The sequence below is a fragment of the Taudactylus pleione genome, unplaced genomic scaffold (genome assembly GCF_031769625.1).
Source record: "Taudactylus pleione unplaced genomic scaffold, aTauple2 ptg000533l, whole genome shotgun sequence".
Lineage (NCBI taxonomy): Eukaryota > Metazoa > Chordata > Amphibia > Anura > Myobatrachidae > Taudactylus > Taudactylus pleione.
The window spans coordinates 5,586,125-5,607,987 of record NW_028284935.1 but is presented as its reverse complement, the minus strand read 5'-3'; the positions used below and the strand labels follow the sequence as shown (position 1 = coordinate 5,607,987).

The 21,863-nt window shown below is 43.7% G+C and overlaps 1 protein-coding gene across 4 annotated transcripts in view; it reads right to left on the bottom strand.

Annotated features, from left to right (window-relative positions):
* Window positions 1-1,438: 1,438 nt before the first annotated feature.
* Window positions 1,439-21,863, bottom strand: part of SLC4A11 (solute carrier family 4 member 11) — a 131,618-nt gene continuing 111,193 nt past the window's right edge. For all 4 annotated transcript variants that reach the window (XM_088450891.1, XM_088450893.1, XM_088450892.1 and 1 more), the window contains 4 exons: window positions 21,443-21,616; window positions 20,016-20,211; window positions 4,495-4,664; window positions 1,439-3,916 (listed from right to left, as the gene is read on the bottom strand). In XM_088450891.1, coding sequence (XP_088307017.1) covers window positions 3,853-3,916; window positions 4,495-4,664; window positions 20,016-20,211; window positions 21,443-21,616 — 604 coding nt within the window. In that variant the 3' untranslated portion in view covers window positions 1,439-3,852. The remainder of the gene's footprint in view (window positions 3,917-4,494; window positions 4,665-20,015; window positions 20,212-21,442; window positions 21,617-21,863) is intronic.

The following is a 21,863-nucleotide window of genomic DNA, read 5'->3' as shown; positions in this document are numbered from 1 at the left end:
CGTCATACCTCTTACCCAATGTTACATGACTGATCCATGCAGCAACCCAGACGTTACACGTAAACTCACTCCCACCTCATCACCAGCTAACCCCCTCCTCGGTGTCCCCACCATATAGATGCCTCTAGACCAAACAGACTGAAGGGGAGGTGCATGAAGCCTTGGAGAGATATAAAGTGGAGTGGTTGCCCAAAGCAATTCAATAACGGTGACAGAAGCTGAGCAACTCTCCCCTCTCTCCAAGACGTGATACCTCGCCCCCTAAGAGTTGGAAAATAACCCACATGGGCCCTTTTCAAATCTGTGACCCGTGTTCTAGATGAGGCTCTAATTAATGGACGGAATAGTCCAAAATCCCCCCAAATAATCAGGAATGTTTTTACCCGGTAGTTTGGCTCGCAGCGGCTCTATTCTATGTCTACAGCGTTAGGCGCATATGCAGTACTGGCACCACCGAAGGTCAACTAAGTGCAGCAGTTGGGATTGATCTAATGGCATCGGCTTGCATTGATCATCAGCAGGTAAGGGGCATGATTTGCTGCCAATCAGCGATGCAGAATTCAACGCGGCTCAGCCAATCGGTGCTCTTCCTGCTGGCTGCAGCAGACCGCATGCTGTTATATAGCGACAGATCCTGTTTGGTCCCTGCAATGGCTCCTATGCAATACAAGGGATCCTCTATACCTATGATGGCAACAAGGGTAATATAGCACCCATCACCCCTCCCAATAAGCTTTCATTTTTCGTTACTGGTTCCATATTGGGAGTTACAACCTGTAGCGTTACATGCCAATGTTCTCCACAGCATAGAGTATTTAAGGAAATGACAGTGCTGTTGCTGTGGGAGGCAGGGACCTGTCACCTGTTTGAGGGTTGCATGTGACAGGGGCAGTGACATGATTTGAGGAGGGGAATGGAAGCAGCAGGAAGCCACAGGCTGAGAGTTATATAGAAAAAGGAGCAGGTTCCCCCAGCAGCACAGAGTATATCAGGAGATGAGTGATGTGTCAGTGAGGACAGGGCTGCATGTGACAGGGGCAGTGACATGATGTGAGGAGGGGAATGGAGGCAGCAGGAAGCCACAGGCTGAGAGTTATATAGAGGAAGGAGCAAGGTCCCCAGCAGTACAGAGTATATCAGGAGATGAGTGATGTGTTAGTAAGGACAAGGTTGCATGTGACAGGGGCAGTGACATGATGTGAGGAGGGAATTGGGGAAGCAGGATGCCACAGGTTGAGAGTTATATAGTGGGAGGAGTAGGGTCCCCCAGCAGCACAAAGCAGTGACCAGAGGCTCATCATATCGAATCAGCATTGCAGAGTCAAATACATGCTATATAAAGACATTTTGTACTTCTAATGTGTTACAGTATATAGACCTAGACAAAGGCAGCTATAACAATGTAACGTGTAATTGTCACCATGCCACTCAGTTTTTGTTTTAAACCATTGTTTATTAATAGAATTTTCTTCGGTGCTCTGTTCTCTTTGATTCCAGACATATCAAATATTTACAAAAAAAAAAAAAACAATTGACCCGCTCATAACAAACGCTAGACTTAAAGCAGCCAGTGGCCATCAGGACCCATCCGACATCGTGCATGCACAGTACGGTTACACAGAACAAGGGAGGGTCGACACTTTGCAGCTCTCGTAATACATTCATCTGTCTCAATGTGACAAATCGCAGCTAATGGGCTGTCTGCCCTGCGCAGGGAGGCAGCTGCCGCGAGACACCCGCCGTTGCGCACACACACATAAAAACTTGTGTCTCGTGAAGAGGACAACTCATCCCATATCTGCCAGAAGAACGTAAGGATGGTGCCAACAGAAATACTGTATATTTATTGACGGTATCCTTTTAAAACAAGTATTTTGCTTTCAGATGTTGTGCAGTCAAGTGCTTATAGTGATACTTAGTATCCAAATAGGCTGCAGCATGCTCAAAGTCAAAAACGAGTGGATTGTTTTTCTCCATCTTCTTCTCCCAGAACATGGTACTGCTGTCTTAAGTAACCAGGTTTCATGCAATTTTTTTTACAACGCAATAAGAGATAGCAAAACAAGTAAAACAAATAAAAAAACAAAAACTCAAAAAACATCACTGCAAAAGGAGACACAGAACAAGTCCTGGACAAAATTTTTTGTCTCAATGTCATTTAGAACCTGAAAACCAACATACACGTATGTACAAAAATAGCCTTTTTTTTCTCATAAAACTTTAGCCCATTAGAATATCAGGGACACATTGAAAACATCATACAAAAATTCACGTCAGATACAACAGATTCTGGAGAGGTCAGTGGAGGAGCTCCTGGAGCTCTGTTGGAGATGGGACCTTCGCCAGATTCTATGGAGTGGGTTGGGGTGGGTTTGGGACAGGCAAAAAAACAAACAAACCATACCCTGCATTTTGCAGGAAGTAACTCAGCATCTCGCCTGAAACACCAGCAATGTAACAGGTGACCACAAACGTATCTTTGGTGGCATGGCATGGCACAGGATGTTCAACCTCTCCATATAGACTACATTCAAAAACGTATCGATCATCCATACATGAAAAAGACCACAATGAACCACACACTGGGGATACCACCTGTCCGACCAATGTGCAGAGAAGACATTGTAGTCATTTTGTGCAATGAAACCCTCATACGTGAAGATGCATCGGATGGTCCTCTAGTTGGACCAATGGTGGTTCAAATGTCATGCATGGGTCCGGGACCATCTTTCAGGAAAGTGCAGCAGAAGATGTCGAGTCATTGATGATCACAACGCAGTCATCCATGTTTTTGACCTCTTATTGACTGACTACGAGAGAAGTGTGAAATCCGGCCATCACCACTGTGAAGCTGTTTGGACGTCCAGAAGGAGGTCATATAAAAACGCTAGTGTGACACCGTGCACTAGTGTTGTATAAACATTATACATAAAACATGCATTTTCAATGCACTGTTGAGCATATACGTGTGGAGGTTTGTCAACACACACATACACATATATATATATATATATATATATTTATCTATAATACACAAAAGCTTTAGAGTTGAAAAAGTGCTGGTATCTGAGTGAATTTGTGCATAATGCCAAGTCTCTGCTGTGCAAATTTACAACTCCAATTAAACATTTTTTTTTTACTTATATTACAAAAAGGGGACATACACACACACACAAAAAATAAAAACAGAAAAAAAACAATACAAAAAGATAAAAATAGCTTAAATTCTAAGGCTGGTTTAGCTACAAAAGGGGGAGAAACACAAACAAACACTTTTGGTTGATCTGTAGACATCGCCATTCCTGTGCGCAGTGACACCATAGTTTTAAAAGTACTTTGTTTTTTTCAACCTGACTCAATAAAAAAAAAAAAACACAATAAACCGGTCTCAGACTCTGCTCAGCCGCAGTCCTGTTCACGCTACACTTGCATACAGCTACCGTTTCATTTAAAAATGTGGTTCATCGGAGGAAAAAAATAAAAAATATGTATATTTTTGGGAAAAAAAACCCCCTCACCGTTTTATACCCTAGAAAGGAAGTCTGTAGTCCTCGGACACATGGACATTTGGTTCGCTGGATATATAAAAAAAAGGTACAACACAAAACGTCAGGTTCAGATGCGAGACGTGCCGGGCTCCGGCGCAGCAGAGGATCTTTGGGGTATTCCAGTTATGGTTATGACAAATTCTCCGCGTGCACCAGGTTCCACTTCTGTCAATCGTTACAGTAGAGATCCAAAAAGTTACATGACTCAATATAAAGCTTAAAAAAAAAAAAAAAAAGATGAAACCCTACAATTCTTTCATCGCAGAGGGACGTCCACACAATCTTGGCAGAGTAAGGCCACCCCCTAATGCTCAGCATCCATAGCATCCAGGTATTTGGATTCAATTATTTTCGGTAGAAGGTTGTATCTAAGGAAGGATACAGACTGCATTAGATGGAGGCTAGAAGTTACAGCAGCTTTATAATTCAGCCAGTTGGGGGAGCCGCAGAGTCAGTTTGTGGCTAATATATTATATATATATATATATATATATATATATATATATTATATATATATATATATATATATATATACACATACATATATATACACACACACATATCTGCACAAGTCTGCAGTTAAAGCACATCTTGTTTGTTTCATTTCAAAGCCATCGTGGTGGTTAATAGAGGCCAAAATATGAAAATTCTGTCAATGTCCCAATATCTATGCACCTGACTGTATTTTATATATATATATATATATATATATATATATATATATATATATATATATATATACACACACACACACACACACACATATATATATATATATATTATATAGGGGATACAAAATAATCAGATAAAAAAAAAAAAAGTGCAACATAAACAGGTGGAACAAATACAGTATTCATTTATTCATTTTCTGCACCTCACACTGATTACGTGGCAAAACAAACCCGCCGTTAGTGAAGCGCACACATTTTGCTTGCGTGTAACATACCTGATTGGGATCATTCCTATCATGATCAGGGGAAAGATCATCTTCATGTAAGGGAGAGGTGACATGCCAAAACCGCACAGAATGACCAGCTGCAGGACCTGGAGCCCCGTGAAGTAGTGAATCTTCCTCTGGGGGACTCTCCTGATGTAATGGGTGGGGGGATACGCAGTCTGTAGGGAGAAACCCACATCAGAGTGAGGCAGGAACGCGGGAAATGTAGATACAGCTCAGGGATTGTGACTTATATAAAAGACACGAAACGTGTCCAGTTCTCATGTACTATAAGTTACTTCATGATCACAAAATGATTAAAAAGTAATGCCATTACTTGCCAGCCCTATATATCCAAGGTAGTGTATTGCTGAGCTGACTGATATTCAAAATATTAGAACTGCAAGGTGGTGCTTCTCTATCTACAGGATTACAGCGGGAAAGGCTTGCTCTGTAGGACCGTGCTGTGTGGAGTGGGGGATTCATATACAAGGACAGGATCTAGTTATGTTACCAGCTGCATAACACAATATATAGATGTGTCCACATCTATCCACAGAGCTCTGTGACTGGTAGCGCTGAGCGACTTTTCATGAGACGCATTGTCTTATTCAAACAACGGTGTGAATAGGACGCACAGGCAGCTTCTACTGATTAAAATGATATGAAGCATGCCTATATTCTGTGAGCAACTGCGGGTGTATCTGCATGCGAAATGCTACGTTACAGTGTCAGCGGCTGCGAAATGCTACTTTACAGTGTCAGCAACTGGGAAATGCTATGTTACAGTGTCAGCATCTGGGAAATGCTACGTTACAGTGTCAGCGGCTGTGAAATGCTACGTTACAGTGTCAGCATCTGGGAAATGTTACGTTACACTGTCAGCGGCTGTGAAATGCTACGTTACAGTGTCAGCATCTGGGAAATGCTACGTTACAGTGCCAGCGGCTGTGAAATGCTACGTTACAGTGTCAGCATCTGGGAAATGCTACGTTACAGTGTCAGCTAAATGCTACGTTACAGTGTCAGCATCTGGGAAATGCTACATTACAGTGCCAGCGGCTGCGAAATGCTACGTTACAGTGTCAGCGGCTGCGAAATGCTACGTTACAGTGCCAGCGGCTGTGAAATGCTACGTTACAGTGTCAGCATCTGGGAAATGCTACGTTACACTGCCAGCGGCTGTGAAATGCTACGTTACAGTGTCAGCGGCTGCAAAATGCTACGTTACAGTGCCAGTGGCTGCGAAATGCTACGTTACAGTGTCAGCGGCTGCAAAATGCTAGGTTACAGTGTCAGCGGCTGCGAAATGCTACGTCGCATTGTGAGCGGCTGCAAAATGCTACGTTACAGTGTCAGCGGCTGTGAAATGCTACGTTACAGTGTCAGCGGCTGTGAAATGCTACGTCGCATTGTAAGCGGCTGCGAAATGCTATGTTACAGCGTCAGTGGCTGCGAAATGCTACGTTACAGTGTCAGCAGCTGCGAAATGCTACGTTACAGTGCCAGCTAAATGCTACGTTACAGTGTCAGTGGCTGCGAAATGCTACGTCGCATTGTAAGCGGCTGCAAAATGCTACGTCGCATTGTAAGCGGCTGCAAAATGCTACGTTAGTGTCAGCGGCTGCAAAATGCTACGAAACAGTGTCAGCGGCTGTGAAATGCTACGTCGCATTGTAAGCAGCTGCGAAATGCTATGTTACAGCGTCAGCGGCTGCGAAATGCTACGTTACAGTGCCAGCTAAATGCTACGTTACAGTGTCAGCGGCTGTGAAATGCTACGTCGCATTGTAAGCGGCTGCAAAATGCTACGTTACAGTGTCAGCGGCTGCAAAATGCTACGTTACAGTGTCAGCGGCTGTGAAATGCTACGTTACAGTGTCAGCGGCTGTGAAATGCTATGTTACAGCGTCAGTGGCTGCGAAATGCTATGTTACAGCGTCAGTGGCTGTGACACTGTAACGTAGCGTTTCGTATGCAGATACACCTGCAGTCGCATACAAAATCCAGACGCACTGGAAGGTAAAAATTCACACAAAGATGATCGGCGCTATAGAGTCACGTCACGGCGCGACTAGAAGGACTGGGGGGGGGGGGGGCACATCCTTTGCAGTAAAAGGAAATTTCCCATATAAAAGGTGTATGCCGTATGTTATACTTAATTCAGGTATACAAGAAGGAGAAAGAATACTCAATACTACAATCCTTAGGATAGGATAGTGGTGGGTTGTGGGTAAAACAGACTAGATGTGTGGGAAGTGGGAAGAATAGAGATGGTGAAGTCTGGGACAACATGAGACTGGGGGACAGCCAAAAGCTCTAATGCAACCAAAATAAAAGAGGCTGCATACAAAACGTATTGTAGTTGGTTTATACCCCTGAGAGACTAAAATGTTCCAGTCTTCTTCACCCGATGGTTGGCGAGGCTGTGGCTGCAGGGGTGCTAGGATCCACATTTGGTGGACCTGCCCAATTATTGGGACTCTGGTCACAGCCTCCTGAATTCCCTCCTAGAAGCTCCGATTTCAAAAGATCCCCGGATAATTGTATTGTGTCACCCACCCCTGACATTGGCGGAATCCCTTATTGCTCTAAACTGGAAGTGACCTCTCCACCTTTTTATGATGCTTATTGTGTATCAGCCCTTATGATGATGTCATGTCACCCCGGATTTCCCCTCATCCTACTTATTGATTACCCCTTTCCCTTCTATTAAATACTTGTTTTGTTTTTTCGAATGTTTATTACAGTTTAAAAACTTTGCTCTGTATTGGGCTCATGTTTCCCCCTTTTTTCTGCATTAACCTCTATTTTGGCTGACCATATAAAATAAAGAATTATACAGAAACAAAACAAAAATAAATAAAAGAATAGAGGCTGGGGTAAGCAGGTAGAGTAGAATAGAGGTGGGGTAAGCAGGTAGAAGAGAATAGAGGTGGGGTAAGCAGGTAGAAGAGAATAGAGGTGGGGTAAGCAGGTAGAAGAGAATAGAGGTGGGGTAAGCAGGTAGAGTAGAATAGAGCTGGGGTAAGCAGGTAGAGTAGAATAGAGGTGGGGTAAGCAGGTAGAATAGAGGTGGGGTAAGCAGGTAGAATAGAGGTAGGGTAAGCAGGTAGAAGAGAATAGAGGTGGGGTAAGCAGGTAGAAGAGAATAGAGGTGGGGTAAGCAGGTAGAAGAGAATAGAGGTGGGGTAAGCAGGTAGAGTAGAATAGAGCTGGGGTAAGCAGGTAGAGTAGAATAGAGGTGGGGTAAGCAGGTAGAATAGAGGTGGGGTAAGCAGGTAGAATAGAGGTAGGGTAAGCAGGTAGAAGAGAATAGAGGTGGGGTAAGCAGGTAGAAGAGAATAGAGGTGGGGTAAGCAGGTAGAAGAGAATAGAGGTGGGGTAAGCAGGTAGAGTAGAATAGAGCTGGGGTAAGCAGGTAGAGTAGAATAGAGGTGGGGTAAGCAGGTAGAATAGAGGTGGGGTAAGCAGGTAGAATAGAGGTAGGGTAAGCAGGTAGAAGAGAATAGAGGTGGGGTAAGCAGGTAGAATAGAATAGAGGTGGGGTAAGCAGGTAGAATAGAATAGAGGTGGGGTAAGCAGGTAGAAGAGAATAGAGGTGGGGTAAGCAGGTAGAAGAGAATAGAGGTGGGGTAAGCAGGTAGAGTAGAATAGAGGTGGGGTAAGCAGGTAGAGTAGAATAGAGGTGGGGTAAGCAGGTAGAATAGAGGTGGGGTAAGCAGGTAGAATAGAGGTAGGGTAAGCAGGTAGAAGAGAATAGAGGTGGGGTAAGCAGGTAGAAGAGAATAGAGGTGGGGTAAGCAGGTAGAAGAGAATAGAGGTGGGGTAAGCAGGTAGAGTAGAATAGAGCTGGGGTAAGCAGGTAGAGTAGAATAGAGGTGGGGTAAGCAGGTAGAATAGAGGTGGGGTAAGCAGGTAGAATAGAGGTAGGGTAAGCAGGTAGAAGAGAATAGAGGTGGGGTAAGCAGGTAGAAGAGAATAGAGGTGGGGTAAGCAGGTAGAGTAGAATAGAGGTGGGGTAAGCAGGTAGAGTAGAATAGAGCTGGGGTAAGCAGGTAGAGTAGAATAGAGGTGGGGTAAGCAGGTAGAGTAGAATAGAGGTGGGGTAAGCAGGTAGAGTAGAATAGAGGTGGGGTAAGCAGGTAGAGTAGAATAGAGGTGGGGTAAGCAGGTAGAAGAGAATAGAGGTGGGGTAAGCAGGTAGAATAGAGGTGGGGTAAGCAGGTAGAATAGAGGTAGGGTAAGCAGGTAGAAGAGAATAGAGGTGGGGTAAGCAGGTAGAAGAGAATAGAGGTGGGGTAAGCAGGTAGAAGAGAATAGAGGTGGGGTAAGCAGGTAGAGTAGAATAGAGGTGGGGTAAGCAGGTAGAATAGAATAGAGGTGGGGTAAGCAGGTAGAATAGAATAGAGGTGGGATAAGCAGGTAGAATAGAATAGAGGTGGGGTAAGCAGGTAGAAGAGAATAGAGGTGGGGTAAGCAGGTAGAATAGAATAGAGGTGGGGTAAGCAGGTAGAATAGAATAGAGGTGGGATAAGCAGGTAGAATAGAATAGAGGTGGGGTAAGCAGGTAGAGTAGAATAGAGGTGGGGTAAGCAGGTAGAATAGAATAGAGGTGGGGTAAGCAGGTAGAATAGAATAGAGGTGGGATAAGCAGGTAGAATAGAATAGAGGTGGGGTAAGCAGGTAGAATAGAGGTGGGGTAAGCAGGTAGAATAGAGGTGGGGTAAGCAGGTAGAATAGAATAGAGGTGGGGTAAGCAGGTAGAATAGAATAGAGGTGGGGTAAGCAGGTAGAATAGAATAGAGGTGGGGTAAGCAGGTAGAAGAGAATAGAGGTGGGGTAAGCAGGTAGAAGAGAATAGAGGTGGGGTAAGCAGGTAGAGTAGAATAGAGGTGGGGTAAGCAGGTAGAGTAGAATAGAGGTGGGGTAAGCAGGTAGAATAGAGGTGGGGTAAGCAGGTAGAATAGAGGTAGGGTAAGCAGGTAGAAGAGAATAGAGGTGGGGTAAGCAGGTAGAAGAGAATAGAGGTGGGGTAAGCAGGTAGAAGAGAATAGAGGTGGGGTAAGCAGGTAGAGTAGAATAGAGCTGGGGTAAGCAGGTAGAGTAGAATAGAGGTGGGGTAAGCAGGTAGAATAGAGGTGGGGTAAGCAGGTAGAATAGAGGTAGGGTAAGCAGGTAGAAGAGAATAGAGGTGGGGTAAGCAGGTAGAAGAGAATAGAGGTGGGGTAAGCAGGTAGAGTAGAATAGAGGTGGGGTAAGCAGGTAGAGTAGAATAGAGCTGGGGTAAGCAGGTAGAGTAGAATAGAGGTGGGGTAAGCAGGTAGAGTAGAATAGAGGTGGGGTAAGCAGGTAGAGTAGAATAGAGGTGGGGTAAGCAGGTAGAGTAGAATAGAGGTGGGGTAAGCAGGTAGAAGAGAATAGAGGTGGGGTAAGCAGGTAGAGTAGAATAGAGGTGGGGTAAGCAGGTAGAGTAGAATAGAGGTGGGGTAAGCAGGTAGAGTAGAATAGAGGTGGGGTAAGCAGGTAGAGTAGAATAGAGGTGGGGTAAGCAGGTAGAATAGAGGTGGGGTAAGCAGGTAGAAGAGAATAGAGGTGGGGTAAGCAGGTAGAGTAGAATAGAGGTGGGGTAAGCAGGTAGAGTAGAATAGAGGTGGGGTAAGCAGGTAGAAGAGAATAGAGGTGGGGTAAGCAGGTAGAATAGAGGTGGGGTAAGCAGGTAGAATAGAATAGAGGTGGGGTAAGCAGGTAGAATAGAATAGAGGTGGGATAAGCAGGTAGAATAGAATAGAGGTGGGGTAAGCAGGTAGAATAGAGGTGGGGTAAGCAGGTAGAATAGAGGTGGGGTAAGCAGGTAGAATAGAATAGAGGTGGGGTAAGCAGGTAGAATAGAATAGAGGTGGGGTAAGCAGGTAGAATAGAATAGAGGTGGGGTAAGCAGGTAGAAGAGAATAGAGGTGGGGTAAGCAGGTAGAAGAGAATAGAGGTGGGGTAAGCAGGTAGAGTAGAATAGAGGTGTGGTAAGCAGGTAGAAGAGAATAGAGGTGGGGTAAGCAGGTAGAAGAGAATAGAGGTGGGGTAAGCAGGTAGAGTAGAATAGAGGCTGGCGTAAGCAGGTAGAATAGAGGTGGGGTAAGCAGGTAGAATAGAATAGAGGTGGGGTAAGCAGGTAGAATAGAATAGAGGTGGGGTAAGCAGGTAGAAGAGAATAGAGGTGAGGTAAGCAGGTAGAAGAGAATAGAGGTGGGGTAAGCAGGTAGAAGAGAATAGAGGTGGGGTAAGCAGGTAGAGTAGAATAGAGGCTGGGGTAAGCAGGTAGAATAGAGGTGGGGTAAGCAGGTAGAATAGAGGTGGGGTAAGCAGGTAGAATAGAATAGAGGTGGGGTAAGCAGGTAGAAGAGAATAGAGGTGGGGTAAGCAGGTAGAGTAGAATAGAGGTGGGGTAAGCAGGTAGAATAGAGGTGGGGTAAGCAGGCAGAAGATAATAGAGGTGGGGTAAGCAGGTAGAGAATAGAGGTGGGGTAAACGTGTAGATTCTGGAATACATTAAGCTGAATTTCTGGGTGATGTCGGAAGGTTGTGATGGTTCAGATCAGAACATTTTTATTTAACATTAAACATAGTGCAGGATACTGTGTGTGATATTGCTCAGTGCAGCTACACGACGGTCTGTGACTCCAGTCACACTGCATGATACCAGCACAAGAATCTGCTATATAACATGAAAGGCTACAATAATAATCCCTGCTCTATGCAACACTTCTAATTAGGCTTTAGCAGCTTGTTAGCGGAGGCATTTCAGCAAATCACTTGACCATATCTTTCACCAAAATACGACATCACTTCTGAGGCCGGAGACCTAGGAATGAAACGTGTTTGATGCATGAGGGAGCCCTGCGTCACCTTCCTCATGTGCCTTCACCTAATGGCCTTGTTACACAGCAAGCGGTTAATGAGCAATTAGCAGACTTTGAGTCGTCACTTCGGCCTGGTGCTGAGGGAGCACTTGTCTTAAAAGTTTTAGGCAGGTGTGGAATGCTTTCACAAATAGAAGTGTTAATAGTTTATTTTTATCAATTAACAAGATGCAAAGTGAATGAACAGGGGAGAAATCTAAATCAAATCATTATTTGGTGTGACCACCCATTGCCTTCAAAACAGCATCAATTCTTCTAGGTGCACTTGCACACAGTTTTTGAAGGAGCTCGGCAGAGAGGTTGTTCCAAACTACTTGGAGAACTAAGCACAGACCTTCTGTGGATGTCGGCTTGCTCAAATCCTTCTGTCTCTTCATGTAATCCCAGACAGCCTCGGTGATGCCGAGATCAGGGCTCTGTGGGGGCCATATCATCACTTCCAGGACTCCATGTTCTTCTTTATGCTGAAGATCGTTCCGCATATATAGGCTTGAAGTTGATGTGGTGGAGGCAGGAAAAATGGCCAAGCTGAAGGATCCGAGTGACTTTGACAATTGCCAAATTGTGATGCCTGGGGTACTCGATCAAAGATTCTCCAAAACCACAGGTCTTGTGGGGTGTTCCCGGCATGCAGTTGTTAGTACCTACCAAAAATGGTCCAAGGATAGCCAGTGACAGGGTCATGGGTGTCCCAGGCTCATTGATCTGCGTGGGGAGCGTAGGCTAGCCCGTCTGGTTCTATCCCACAAAAGAGCTACTGCAGCACAAACAGCTGAAAAAGTGACCGCTGTCTATGATGTAAGGGTGCCAGAACAAACGGTGCATCGCCGCAGACCGGTCAGAGTGCCCATGCTGACCCCCTGTCCACTGCCAACAGTGCCTACAATGGGCCCGTGAGCATCAGAACTGGACCACAAAGCAATGGAAGAAGGTGGCTTGGTCTGATGAATCAAACATTCTTTTACATCATATGGATGGGCATGTGTGTGTGCGTCATTTACCCGGGGAATAGATGGCACCAGGATGCACTATAGGAAGAAGGCAAGCAAACGGAGGCAGTGTGATGAATGGCAGGGCCATGGGTCCTGCCATTCATGTGGATGTTACTACGATACGTATCGCCTACCTAACCATTGTTGTAGACCAAGTACACCCCTTCATGGCAACGGTAACCCTGATGGCAGTGGCTTACTTTAGCAGGATAATGCGCCCGGCCACAATGCCAACATTGTTCAGGAAAGGTTTGAGGAACATGACAAAGAGATCAAGGTGTTGACTTGGCCTCCAAATTCCCCAGATCTCAATCTGACCGAGCATCTGTGGGATGTGCTGGAAAAACAAGTGTGAGCCACGGAGGCCCCACCTCTTCAGGTCTTCAAGGATCTGCTGCTGACGTCTTGATATCAGTATAGAGAAGGCATTCAGCAGAGGTGGCCAGGAAAGCAACAGTAGAGGAATGCAATTAAAGCTGGGATGGGGTCGTTTATCCTAAAAAAAAATCTATACTAATATAATAAGAACGTTGTGTCTGTCTGTTCCAAGTTGGTGTGAAGACTACTGAACAGATATCCATGAAAATTACATCATTTTGTAGTGGAGACTCCGAGAAATAACCTGCACTTTGTTTCAAAACCAAAATGTATTGTCACCATCAAGGCAAGAGATGGGTGCGACACTATGCGCGCGGCCAGTAAGGGGTGGGGGGAAAGGTGCTTTGGACCCGCGAGAGGTTACATAGCAGTCTGTGCACAGGGCACACAGTGTCACTGGTGTGAGTGGTGGGTGAATAGGAGAGGTTACATAGTCTGTGCACAGGGCACACAGTGACATTGGTGTGAGTGGTGGGTGAATAGAATAGGTTACATAGCAGTCTGTGCACAGGGCACACAGTGACATTGGTGTGAGAGGTGGGTGAATAGGAGAGGTTACATAGCAGTCTGTGCACAGGGCACACAGTGACACTGGTGTGAGAGGTGGGTGAATAGGAGAGGTTACATAGCAGTCTGTGCACAGGGCACACAGTGACATTGGTGTGAGTGGTGGGTGAATAGGATAGGTTACATAGCAGTCTGTGCACAGGGCACACAGTGACATTGGTGTGAGGTGGGTGAATAGGAGAGGTTACATAGCAGTCTGTGCACAGGGCACACAGTGACACTGGTGTGAGTGGTGGGTGAATAGGAGAGGTTACACAGCAGTCTGTGCACAGGACACACAGTGTCATTGGTGTGAGTGGTGGGTGAATAGGAGAGGTTACATAGCAGTCTGTGCACAGGGCACACAGTGACACTGGTGTGAGTGGTGGGTGAATAGGAGAGGTTACATAGTATGTGCACAGGGCACACAGTGACATTGGTGTGAGTGGTGGGTGAATAGAATAGGTTACATAGCAGTCTGTGCACAGGGCACACAGTGACATTGGTGTGAGAGGTGGGTGAATAGGAGAGGTTACATAGCAGTCTGTGCACAGGGCACACAGTGACATTGGTGTGAGTGGTAGGTGAATAGGATAGGTTACATAGCAGTCTGTGCACAGGGCACACAGTGACATTGGTGTGAGTGGTGGGTGAAGGCGCTGCTGCCAACAGTCTATATAGTGCTGCTGGTCACGTGGGCAACTCCCACAACAGGGCCCCTATGCAAAGCAATACAACTATAACACCTCAAATAAATAAATGTTGGCAGAAGTTATTTCATCGTGTGCGAAGCCGCGGGCAACAGCTAGTGACTAATAATACAGAGTAGATGGGGTCCTATGTATCACCAACATTTTATCTATATCACCTGGACCTGAAATACTAATCATTCTAATTCCTACACAGGAGCAGATGTAGAACGTTGCTGGGCTCAGGAGGAATGAGGTAAAACAGAAGCCATTATCTATAGATGTGGAGCAGAAATAGAGAGTTGGACAGGGGGATGGGAAAGAGTTAAGGGACACACGCCAATGAAGGCGCCAGAACGGATGATAACAATTACAACAGAATTGGTTTCAGATAAGATTTATTACAGTGATAACTGGTTTGCGTCTTCCATCTGAATTTATGGTGATGACGGGACTGGACGGGGACTGGTTGCGAGCCAGATGATGAAGCTGCACGATGTGATGGGAGTAAGCGATTTCAGGGGACAGAACAGGCAGGAAATGCTATAGACATCAAATATAAACACACATTCCAGGTGAATCGGCTTTCACACTAAAGTCAGACAATTTATTCAAATAAACACATTAACCATTAATTAAGGTGAATAACTAGATCTCGGTTGCAGACCCCCGGCAGCATGGATAAAAGGACTACCCTAATTATCTACACCAGGAACGCTACACTCCATGCCATTCTTAGAAGCACACCATAACCAATGAATCCAAATGTTCCAGTGGTACAAGATTATTTTATAGCAGAGGTGAAACGCGTCAGCAGTCCTTTCCTGCACTGTGCAGTTAGTTTATATGGAAGCGTATGCATTTGAAACTCAGCAGCTAAAGGACGTCTTGGATAGGATTAACCAGCTATCTTGCCCAATATTGGTGGCCGCCCGATGGGTTAAATAACATATTCTCTCTTTAATTACTCTGATCTACACTGGACAACAGCTTTCTTACTATTATACTGGTAACAGCTGCTGGATTTAAGGCACTTGTTAATTGAAGGCACGCTTGGTGGTGGATTGCTGGGCATCTCAGTGTTGGATTACTTGTGGGAGAGTAAGCAGTTTGCATACGCTCGCCTTATACGTGCGAGTCGAGTTTTGTATCGACAACTAATTACTAATTTCTTGGGGACTCTTAATACTTGAACATTTGGATTAATCTGGGATTGTATTCTAATAGCGGGGCTGAGTGTAGAGCTCCTGGTGTCAATGTGTACATAATTACATCCCATTGTCCTTGCTGTCAGGGGTTCACAACTGATATACAATTAAACACTTTATTAATAATCACTTTAAGAGGGAGATTTATCAAATCTCGGGGAGAAAGAGATAACCTACCAACTAATTGGCTCCTGTCATTTTTCAAACACTGCCTGTAAAATGACAGTTAGGAGCTGATTGGTTGATATTTTATGTCTCTCCAAGATTTAATAAATCTCCCCTCTAGGCGTTAATGTAAAACGGCCAGAACTTATCGTGAAAGCAGATTAATTTGGAATTTGATATTATTACTATGAATACTTTATATTTCTGATATTCAGCACTGAATCTTTTTTCTATTTACTTTTTTTCTTTTTCAGAAACAAGTTTAAGCAGCGCGAGGTGAGGTTTAATTTGCACTTTCATTGCCGATGGGGGAACTCTGACCGAGGGCGAGCGGCCTGATCATTTCATGGTGACAATCCGGGGAAGTCGTGTCCGATGTGCCTTTCTGTTACAGGGGTCTGGCAGGCGATCCATCCATGTGCAATTAAGGATTATACCCGAAGTAAGGAGTACTGTATCCACACAAGGGCAAATTTGTGTTATTGGTGAATTCATGAATAGAATCCACACCGATGAATGAATTTCTTATCCTATTGGAATAGGGCACCTTTCTCTCATGTACACAACATTGTCTGATATTTGTATGGTATCGCACTATTGTGTATTGTTTACTTTTTATCTAAGATCAATCTGTACTACAGAGCAAGAAGGCAGTCGTCTTTCCTGGTGCAGTAACAGCAGTATTTAGCAGGGTTTTAGATTTATTTCCAAATTTTATAAATTGCAGCAGACCAGGCACCCCCATAGCGGCGCCTGTAACTCACCACGCGTGCAACTCCCCATGTGGCGATTACGCATGTATTCTGCGCATGTCTGCCTAAGGCTCTATAACATGGTACTTGTGTACCGTACACTGCAGCTATGTAAGTGGCCACTGCAGTCTGATAGGAACTTTCACTTCAGCGATTATAAACACTCTCTATACACCGAAAAGGGACAGGACACAGCCCCAAAACTCTAACCATAAAGCAGCAAAACAAGGCGGTGTGTATATCAGTGTGTATGAATGTAAATAACACCGGTACAATGTATAGAAGGGAAGAGAGAAGTGATATCAGTGTGTATGAATGTAAATAACACCGGTACAATGTATAGAAGGGAAGAGAGAAGTGATATCAGTGTGTATGAATGTAAATAACACCGGTACAATGTATAGAAGGGAAGAGAGCAGTGATATCAGTGTGTATGAATGTAGAAGGGAAGAGAGCAGTGATATCAGTGTGTATGAATGTAAATAACACAGGTACAATGTATAGAAGGGAAGAGAGAAGTGATATCAGTGTGTATGAATGTAAATAACACCGGTACAATGTATAGAAGAGAAGAGAGCAGTGATATCAGTGTGTATGAATGTAAATAACACAGGTACAATGTAGAGAAGGGAAGAGAGCAGTGATATCAGTGTGTATGAATGTAAATAACACAGGTACAATGTAGAGAAGGGAAGAGAGCAGTGATATCAGTGTGTATGAATGTAGAAGGGAAAAGAGCAATGATATCAGTGTGTATGAATGTAGAAGGGAAAAGAGCAGTGATATCAGTGTGTATGAATGTAATTAACACCGGTACAATGTATAGAAGGATAGAGAGCAGTGATATCAGTGTGTATGAATGTAAATAACACTGGTACAATGTATAGAAGAGAGCAGTGATATCAGTGTGTATGAATGTAAATAACAGGTGCAATATATAGAAGGGAAGAGAGCAGTGATATCAGTGTGTATGAATGTAAATAACACCGGTACAATGTATAGAAGGGAAGAGAGCAGTGATATCAGTGTGTATGAATATAAATAACACAGGTACAATGTATAGAAGGGAAGAGAGAAGTGATATCAGTGTGTATGAATGTAAATAACACAGGTACAATGTAGAGAAGGGAAGAGAGCAGTGATATCAGTGTGTATGAATGTAAATAACACAGGTACAATGTAGAGAAGGGAAGAGAGCAGTGATATCAGTGTGTATGAATGTAAATAACACAGGTACAATGTATAGAAGGGAAGAGAGCAGTGATATCAGTGTGTATGAATGTAGAAGGGAAAAGAGCAGTGATATCAGTGTGTATGAATGTAAATAACACGTACAATGTAGAGAAGGGAAGAGAGCAGTGATATCAGTGTGTATGAATGTAAATAACACAGGTACAATGTATAGAAGGGAAGAGAGCAGTGATATCAGTGTGTATGAATGTAGAAGGGAAAAGAGCAATGATATCAGTGTGTATGAATGTAATTAACACCGGTACAATGTATAGAAGGATAGAGAGCAGTGATATCAGTGTGTATGAATGTAAATAACACAGGTACAATGTATAGAAGGATAGAGAGCAGTGATATCAGTGTGTATGAATGTAAATAACAGCTACAATGTATAGAAGGATAGAGAGCAGTGATATCAGTGTGTATGAATGTAAATAACACCGGTACAATGTAGAGAAGGGAAGAGAGCAGTGATATCAGTGTGTATGAATGTAAATAACACCGGTACAATGTATAGAAGGATAGAGAGCAGTGATATCAGTGTGTATGAATGTAAATAACACAGGAACAATGTATAGAAGGGAAGAGAGCAGTGATATCAGTGTGTATGAATGTAGAAGGGAAAAGAGCAATGATATCAGTGTGTATGAATGTAATTAACACCGGTACAATGTATAGAAGGATAGAGAGCAGTGATATCAGTGTGTATGAATGTAAATAACACAGGAACAATGTATAGAAGGGAAGAGAGCAGTGATATCTGTGTGTATGAATGTAAATAACAGCTACAATGTATAGAAGGATAGAGAGCAGTGATATCAGTGTGTATGAATGTAAATAACACCGGTACAATGTAGAGAAGGGAAGAGAGCAGTGATATCAGTGTGTATGAATGTAAATAACACCGGTACAATGTATAGAAGGGAAGAGAGCAGTGATATCAGTGTATATGAATGTAAATAACACCGGTACAATGTATAGAAGGATAGAGAGCAGTGATATCAGTGTGTATGAATGTAAATACACAGGTACAATGTATAGAAGAGAAGAGAGAAGTGATATCAGTGTGTATGAATGTAAATAACACCGGTACAATGTATAGAAGAGAAGAGAGCAGTGATATCAGTGTGTATGAATGTAAATAACACAGGTACAATGTATAGAAGAGAAGAGAGCAGTGATATTAGTGTGTATGAATGTAAATAACACCGGTACAATATATAGAAGGGAAGAGAGCAGTGATATCAGTGTGTATGAATGTAAATAACACAGGTACAATGTATAGAAGGATAGAGAGCAGTGATATCAGTGTGTATGAATGTAAATAACACTGGTACAATGTATAGAAGAGAGCAGTGATATCAGTGTGTATGAATGTAAATCACCGGTACAATGTATAGAAGGGAAGAGAGCAGTGATATCAGTGTGTATGAATATAAATAACACAGGTACAATGTATAGAAGGGAAGAGAGAAGTGATATCAGTGTGTATGAATGTAAATAACACCGGTACAATGTATAGAAGGGAAGAGAGCAGTGATATCAGTGTGTATGAATGTAAATAACACAGGTACAATGTAGAGAAGGGAAGAGAGCAGTGATATCAGTGTGTATGAATGTAAATAACACAGGTACAATGTAGAGAAGGGAAGAGAGCAGTGATATCAGTGTGTATGAATGTAGAAGGGAAGAGAGCAGTGATATCAGTGTGTATGAATGTAAATAACACCGGTACAATGTATAGAAGGGAAGAGAGCAGTGATATCAGTGTGTATGAATGTAAATAACACCGGTACAATGTATAGAAGGATAGAGAGCAGTGATATCAGTGTGTATGAATGTAAATAACAGCTACAATGTATAGAAGGATAGAGAGCAGTGATATCAGTGTGTATGAATGTAAATAACACAGGTACAATGTATAGAAGGGAAGAGAGCAGTGATATCAGTGTGTATGAATGTAAATAACACAGGTACAATGTATAGAAGAGAAGAGAGCAGTGATATTAGTGTGTATGAATATAAATAACCCCGGTACAATATATAGAAGGGAAGAGAGCAGTGATATCAGTGTGTATGAATGTAAATAACACAGGTACAATGTATAGAAGGGAAGAGAGAAGTGATATCAGTGTGTATGAATGTAGAAGGGAAGAGAGCAGTGATATCAGTGTGTATGAATGTAAATAACACTGGTACAATATATAGAAGGGAAGAGAGCAGTGATATCAGTGTGTATGAATGTAAATAACACTGGTACAATATATAGAAGGGAAGAGAGCAGTGATATCAGTGTGTATGAATGTAAATAACACCGGTACAATGTATAGAAGGGTAGATAGGTGTTATTTACATTCATACTTACAGATATATCACTAATGTGATGTATAATACAGTACATTCCGTTACTGCACAATGAGTATTAGATTTCTTGGCTTGTGATTAATTCTTTAACATAAAGCCACGTCTGACCCTGTAACCCAGACAGGAAGACAGCAATGCGGTGATCTAGGCTGTGCACAGCACAATAGCGTCTTTGATGTGTGTTCTGGGTCAGTGATACACACAATAAATCCATTTCCTCAGGATGCAGATAGTGAATCTATACCTGCCGCACATCCTGCGCACACTTTCATCGGCATAGCTCACGTACCTGCTCTTTCAGCAGCAAGGCCACCCTCTCAAAGAGCTGGCTGCCGTCGATGGAGGTCAGGGCGATGTACAGGAAGAGCCCGTACAGGACGGGCTTGGGGATCCACTGCAGGGGACGAGGCAGGAGGAAGAGGGAAAGGCCAACCAGCACGTTGGCGACCAGCGATGTCAGACGAGTCTCCTTCACGCTGACAATCCTGTGACAGACACAGACAGAGCTTACCGACAGGGCTGCTGGCATGAAAACACCGGACGATAACATATTTGTGTGTCTTGGTTGATATTTCACTCAAGGGGCCTGTAGATAAACCCTGTGTAATCAGACATGCCCCCTGTTGTTCGTGCACCAGCGAGGGCCGCCCTGCCCGCTTACTATGCATCCCTCCGTCCCATACATGGTCCTTCTATTGTGGCTTATGGATGGCTCATAAGAGTACAAGGTAGACCCTAATTGTACTCCACATTGGTATTACATTCCTGGACCATGAAAGTGAATATGATCTTTAAGTGTACCTGACTCTACATGACGTGTTGACACATGCGTGTACGAGCTTGTATTTGCTGGTGCACCGTGAGGTATGTACTAACTGGCATAACTTCCTCCATACCAGCCAACACAAAGAAGCATCGAGTTACTTCTTGCCTATTAGTACGCTCACCTCCTAACCTCCTCGGAACAGCACCTCATTGTGCAAATAATAAACCCATTCTGTTATTACACTACGGCAGCCCATATTATATAACCCGTCTTGATACAGAATGCTGCTACATGATTCTACATGTTAAATATAAAAGCACATAAATATACAAGTATACAGGCTAGTATAAAGCCTGTATACACATATCAATCAGTTTCGGGAGGTTTAAAAGCCTCTAGAGTGACTTACTTGCTGCCGATCACCGGGAAGCAGGGACCGGAGACGGGGCGGGCTTACAAGATGCTGCAGAGACTTATGGGAAAATTTCCCTCTGTCCCCGCAGTTTTTCAGGATATTTAAGTATTTTCTTCGTATAACGCTATTCTGAAATGGCGTTATATACAGGAAATATTTAATGAGTGATTTAACACTTTTTGCTTTGCTGAATAGCAAAAAGCGTTAAAGCACTGTAGAGATCAAATGGCCTGATCCCTACAGTGCGGTACTCTGCGAGATGGGAATCAATGGAGAAGATAATTGCGTTATCTTCTCCATTATCCCATTGCTGAATAGGAGAGTTACATAAAAAATACAGAAATCATAGTTTCCATATTTTTTTATGTAAAAAAATCAATGCTGAATAGGCCCCTCAGTGTTGCACTGGAGAGGGACCTGGGTATACCATACATCTCTCTCCAGGACTGTAAAGAATAGGGGTGTCACCTTAGAATCTGATTATATTTCCAGCATGCACTGGCCAGGGTAGTGCGACTTAATAATACCCACTTACGTCTCATATATATGCCCGTGTTCCACTCTCTCTTCCACGTTAGCCAGGGCTCGCACGTGCATGGGAGAGTGCGGGAAGGCAGCGTGAATCCAAGGCATACCGAAGACCGACAGTCCTGTATTAATAAGTGCAACGAGGAGCAGGTCCCAGTGATAGGCTGTGCCCTTTACCAGCCTGCAAGAGAAGACAAGCGACATAAGTCTGTACGAAGGGCTGAGTGTCGGCGGCTGGTGGCCGGGAGGCTTCCCAGTACATCTTCTACGTCCAATGAAAACGGAGCAACAGGGAAAACAAAAGCCAGAGACGAGCACAGACGTGTGTTGTGCAAGGTGCATTACAGAAAAGGGCAACCCACAGGTAGATATCAGTGCCATCACTAGAACTATACCGTAGATCTGGTTTATGTCATTAAACGGCCAAA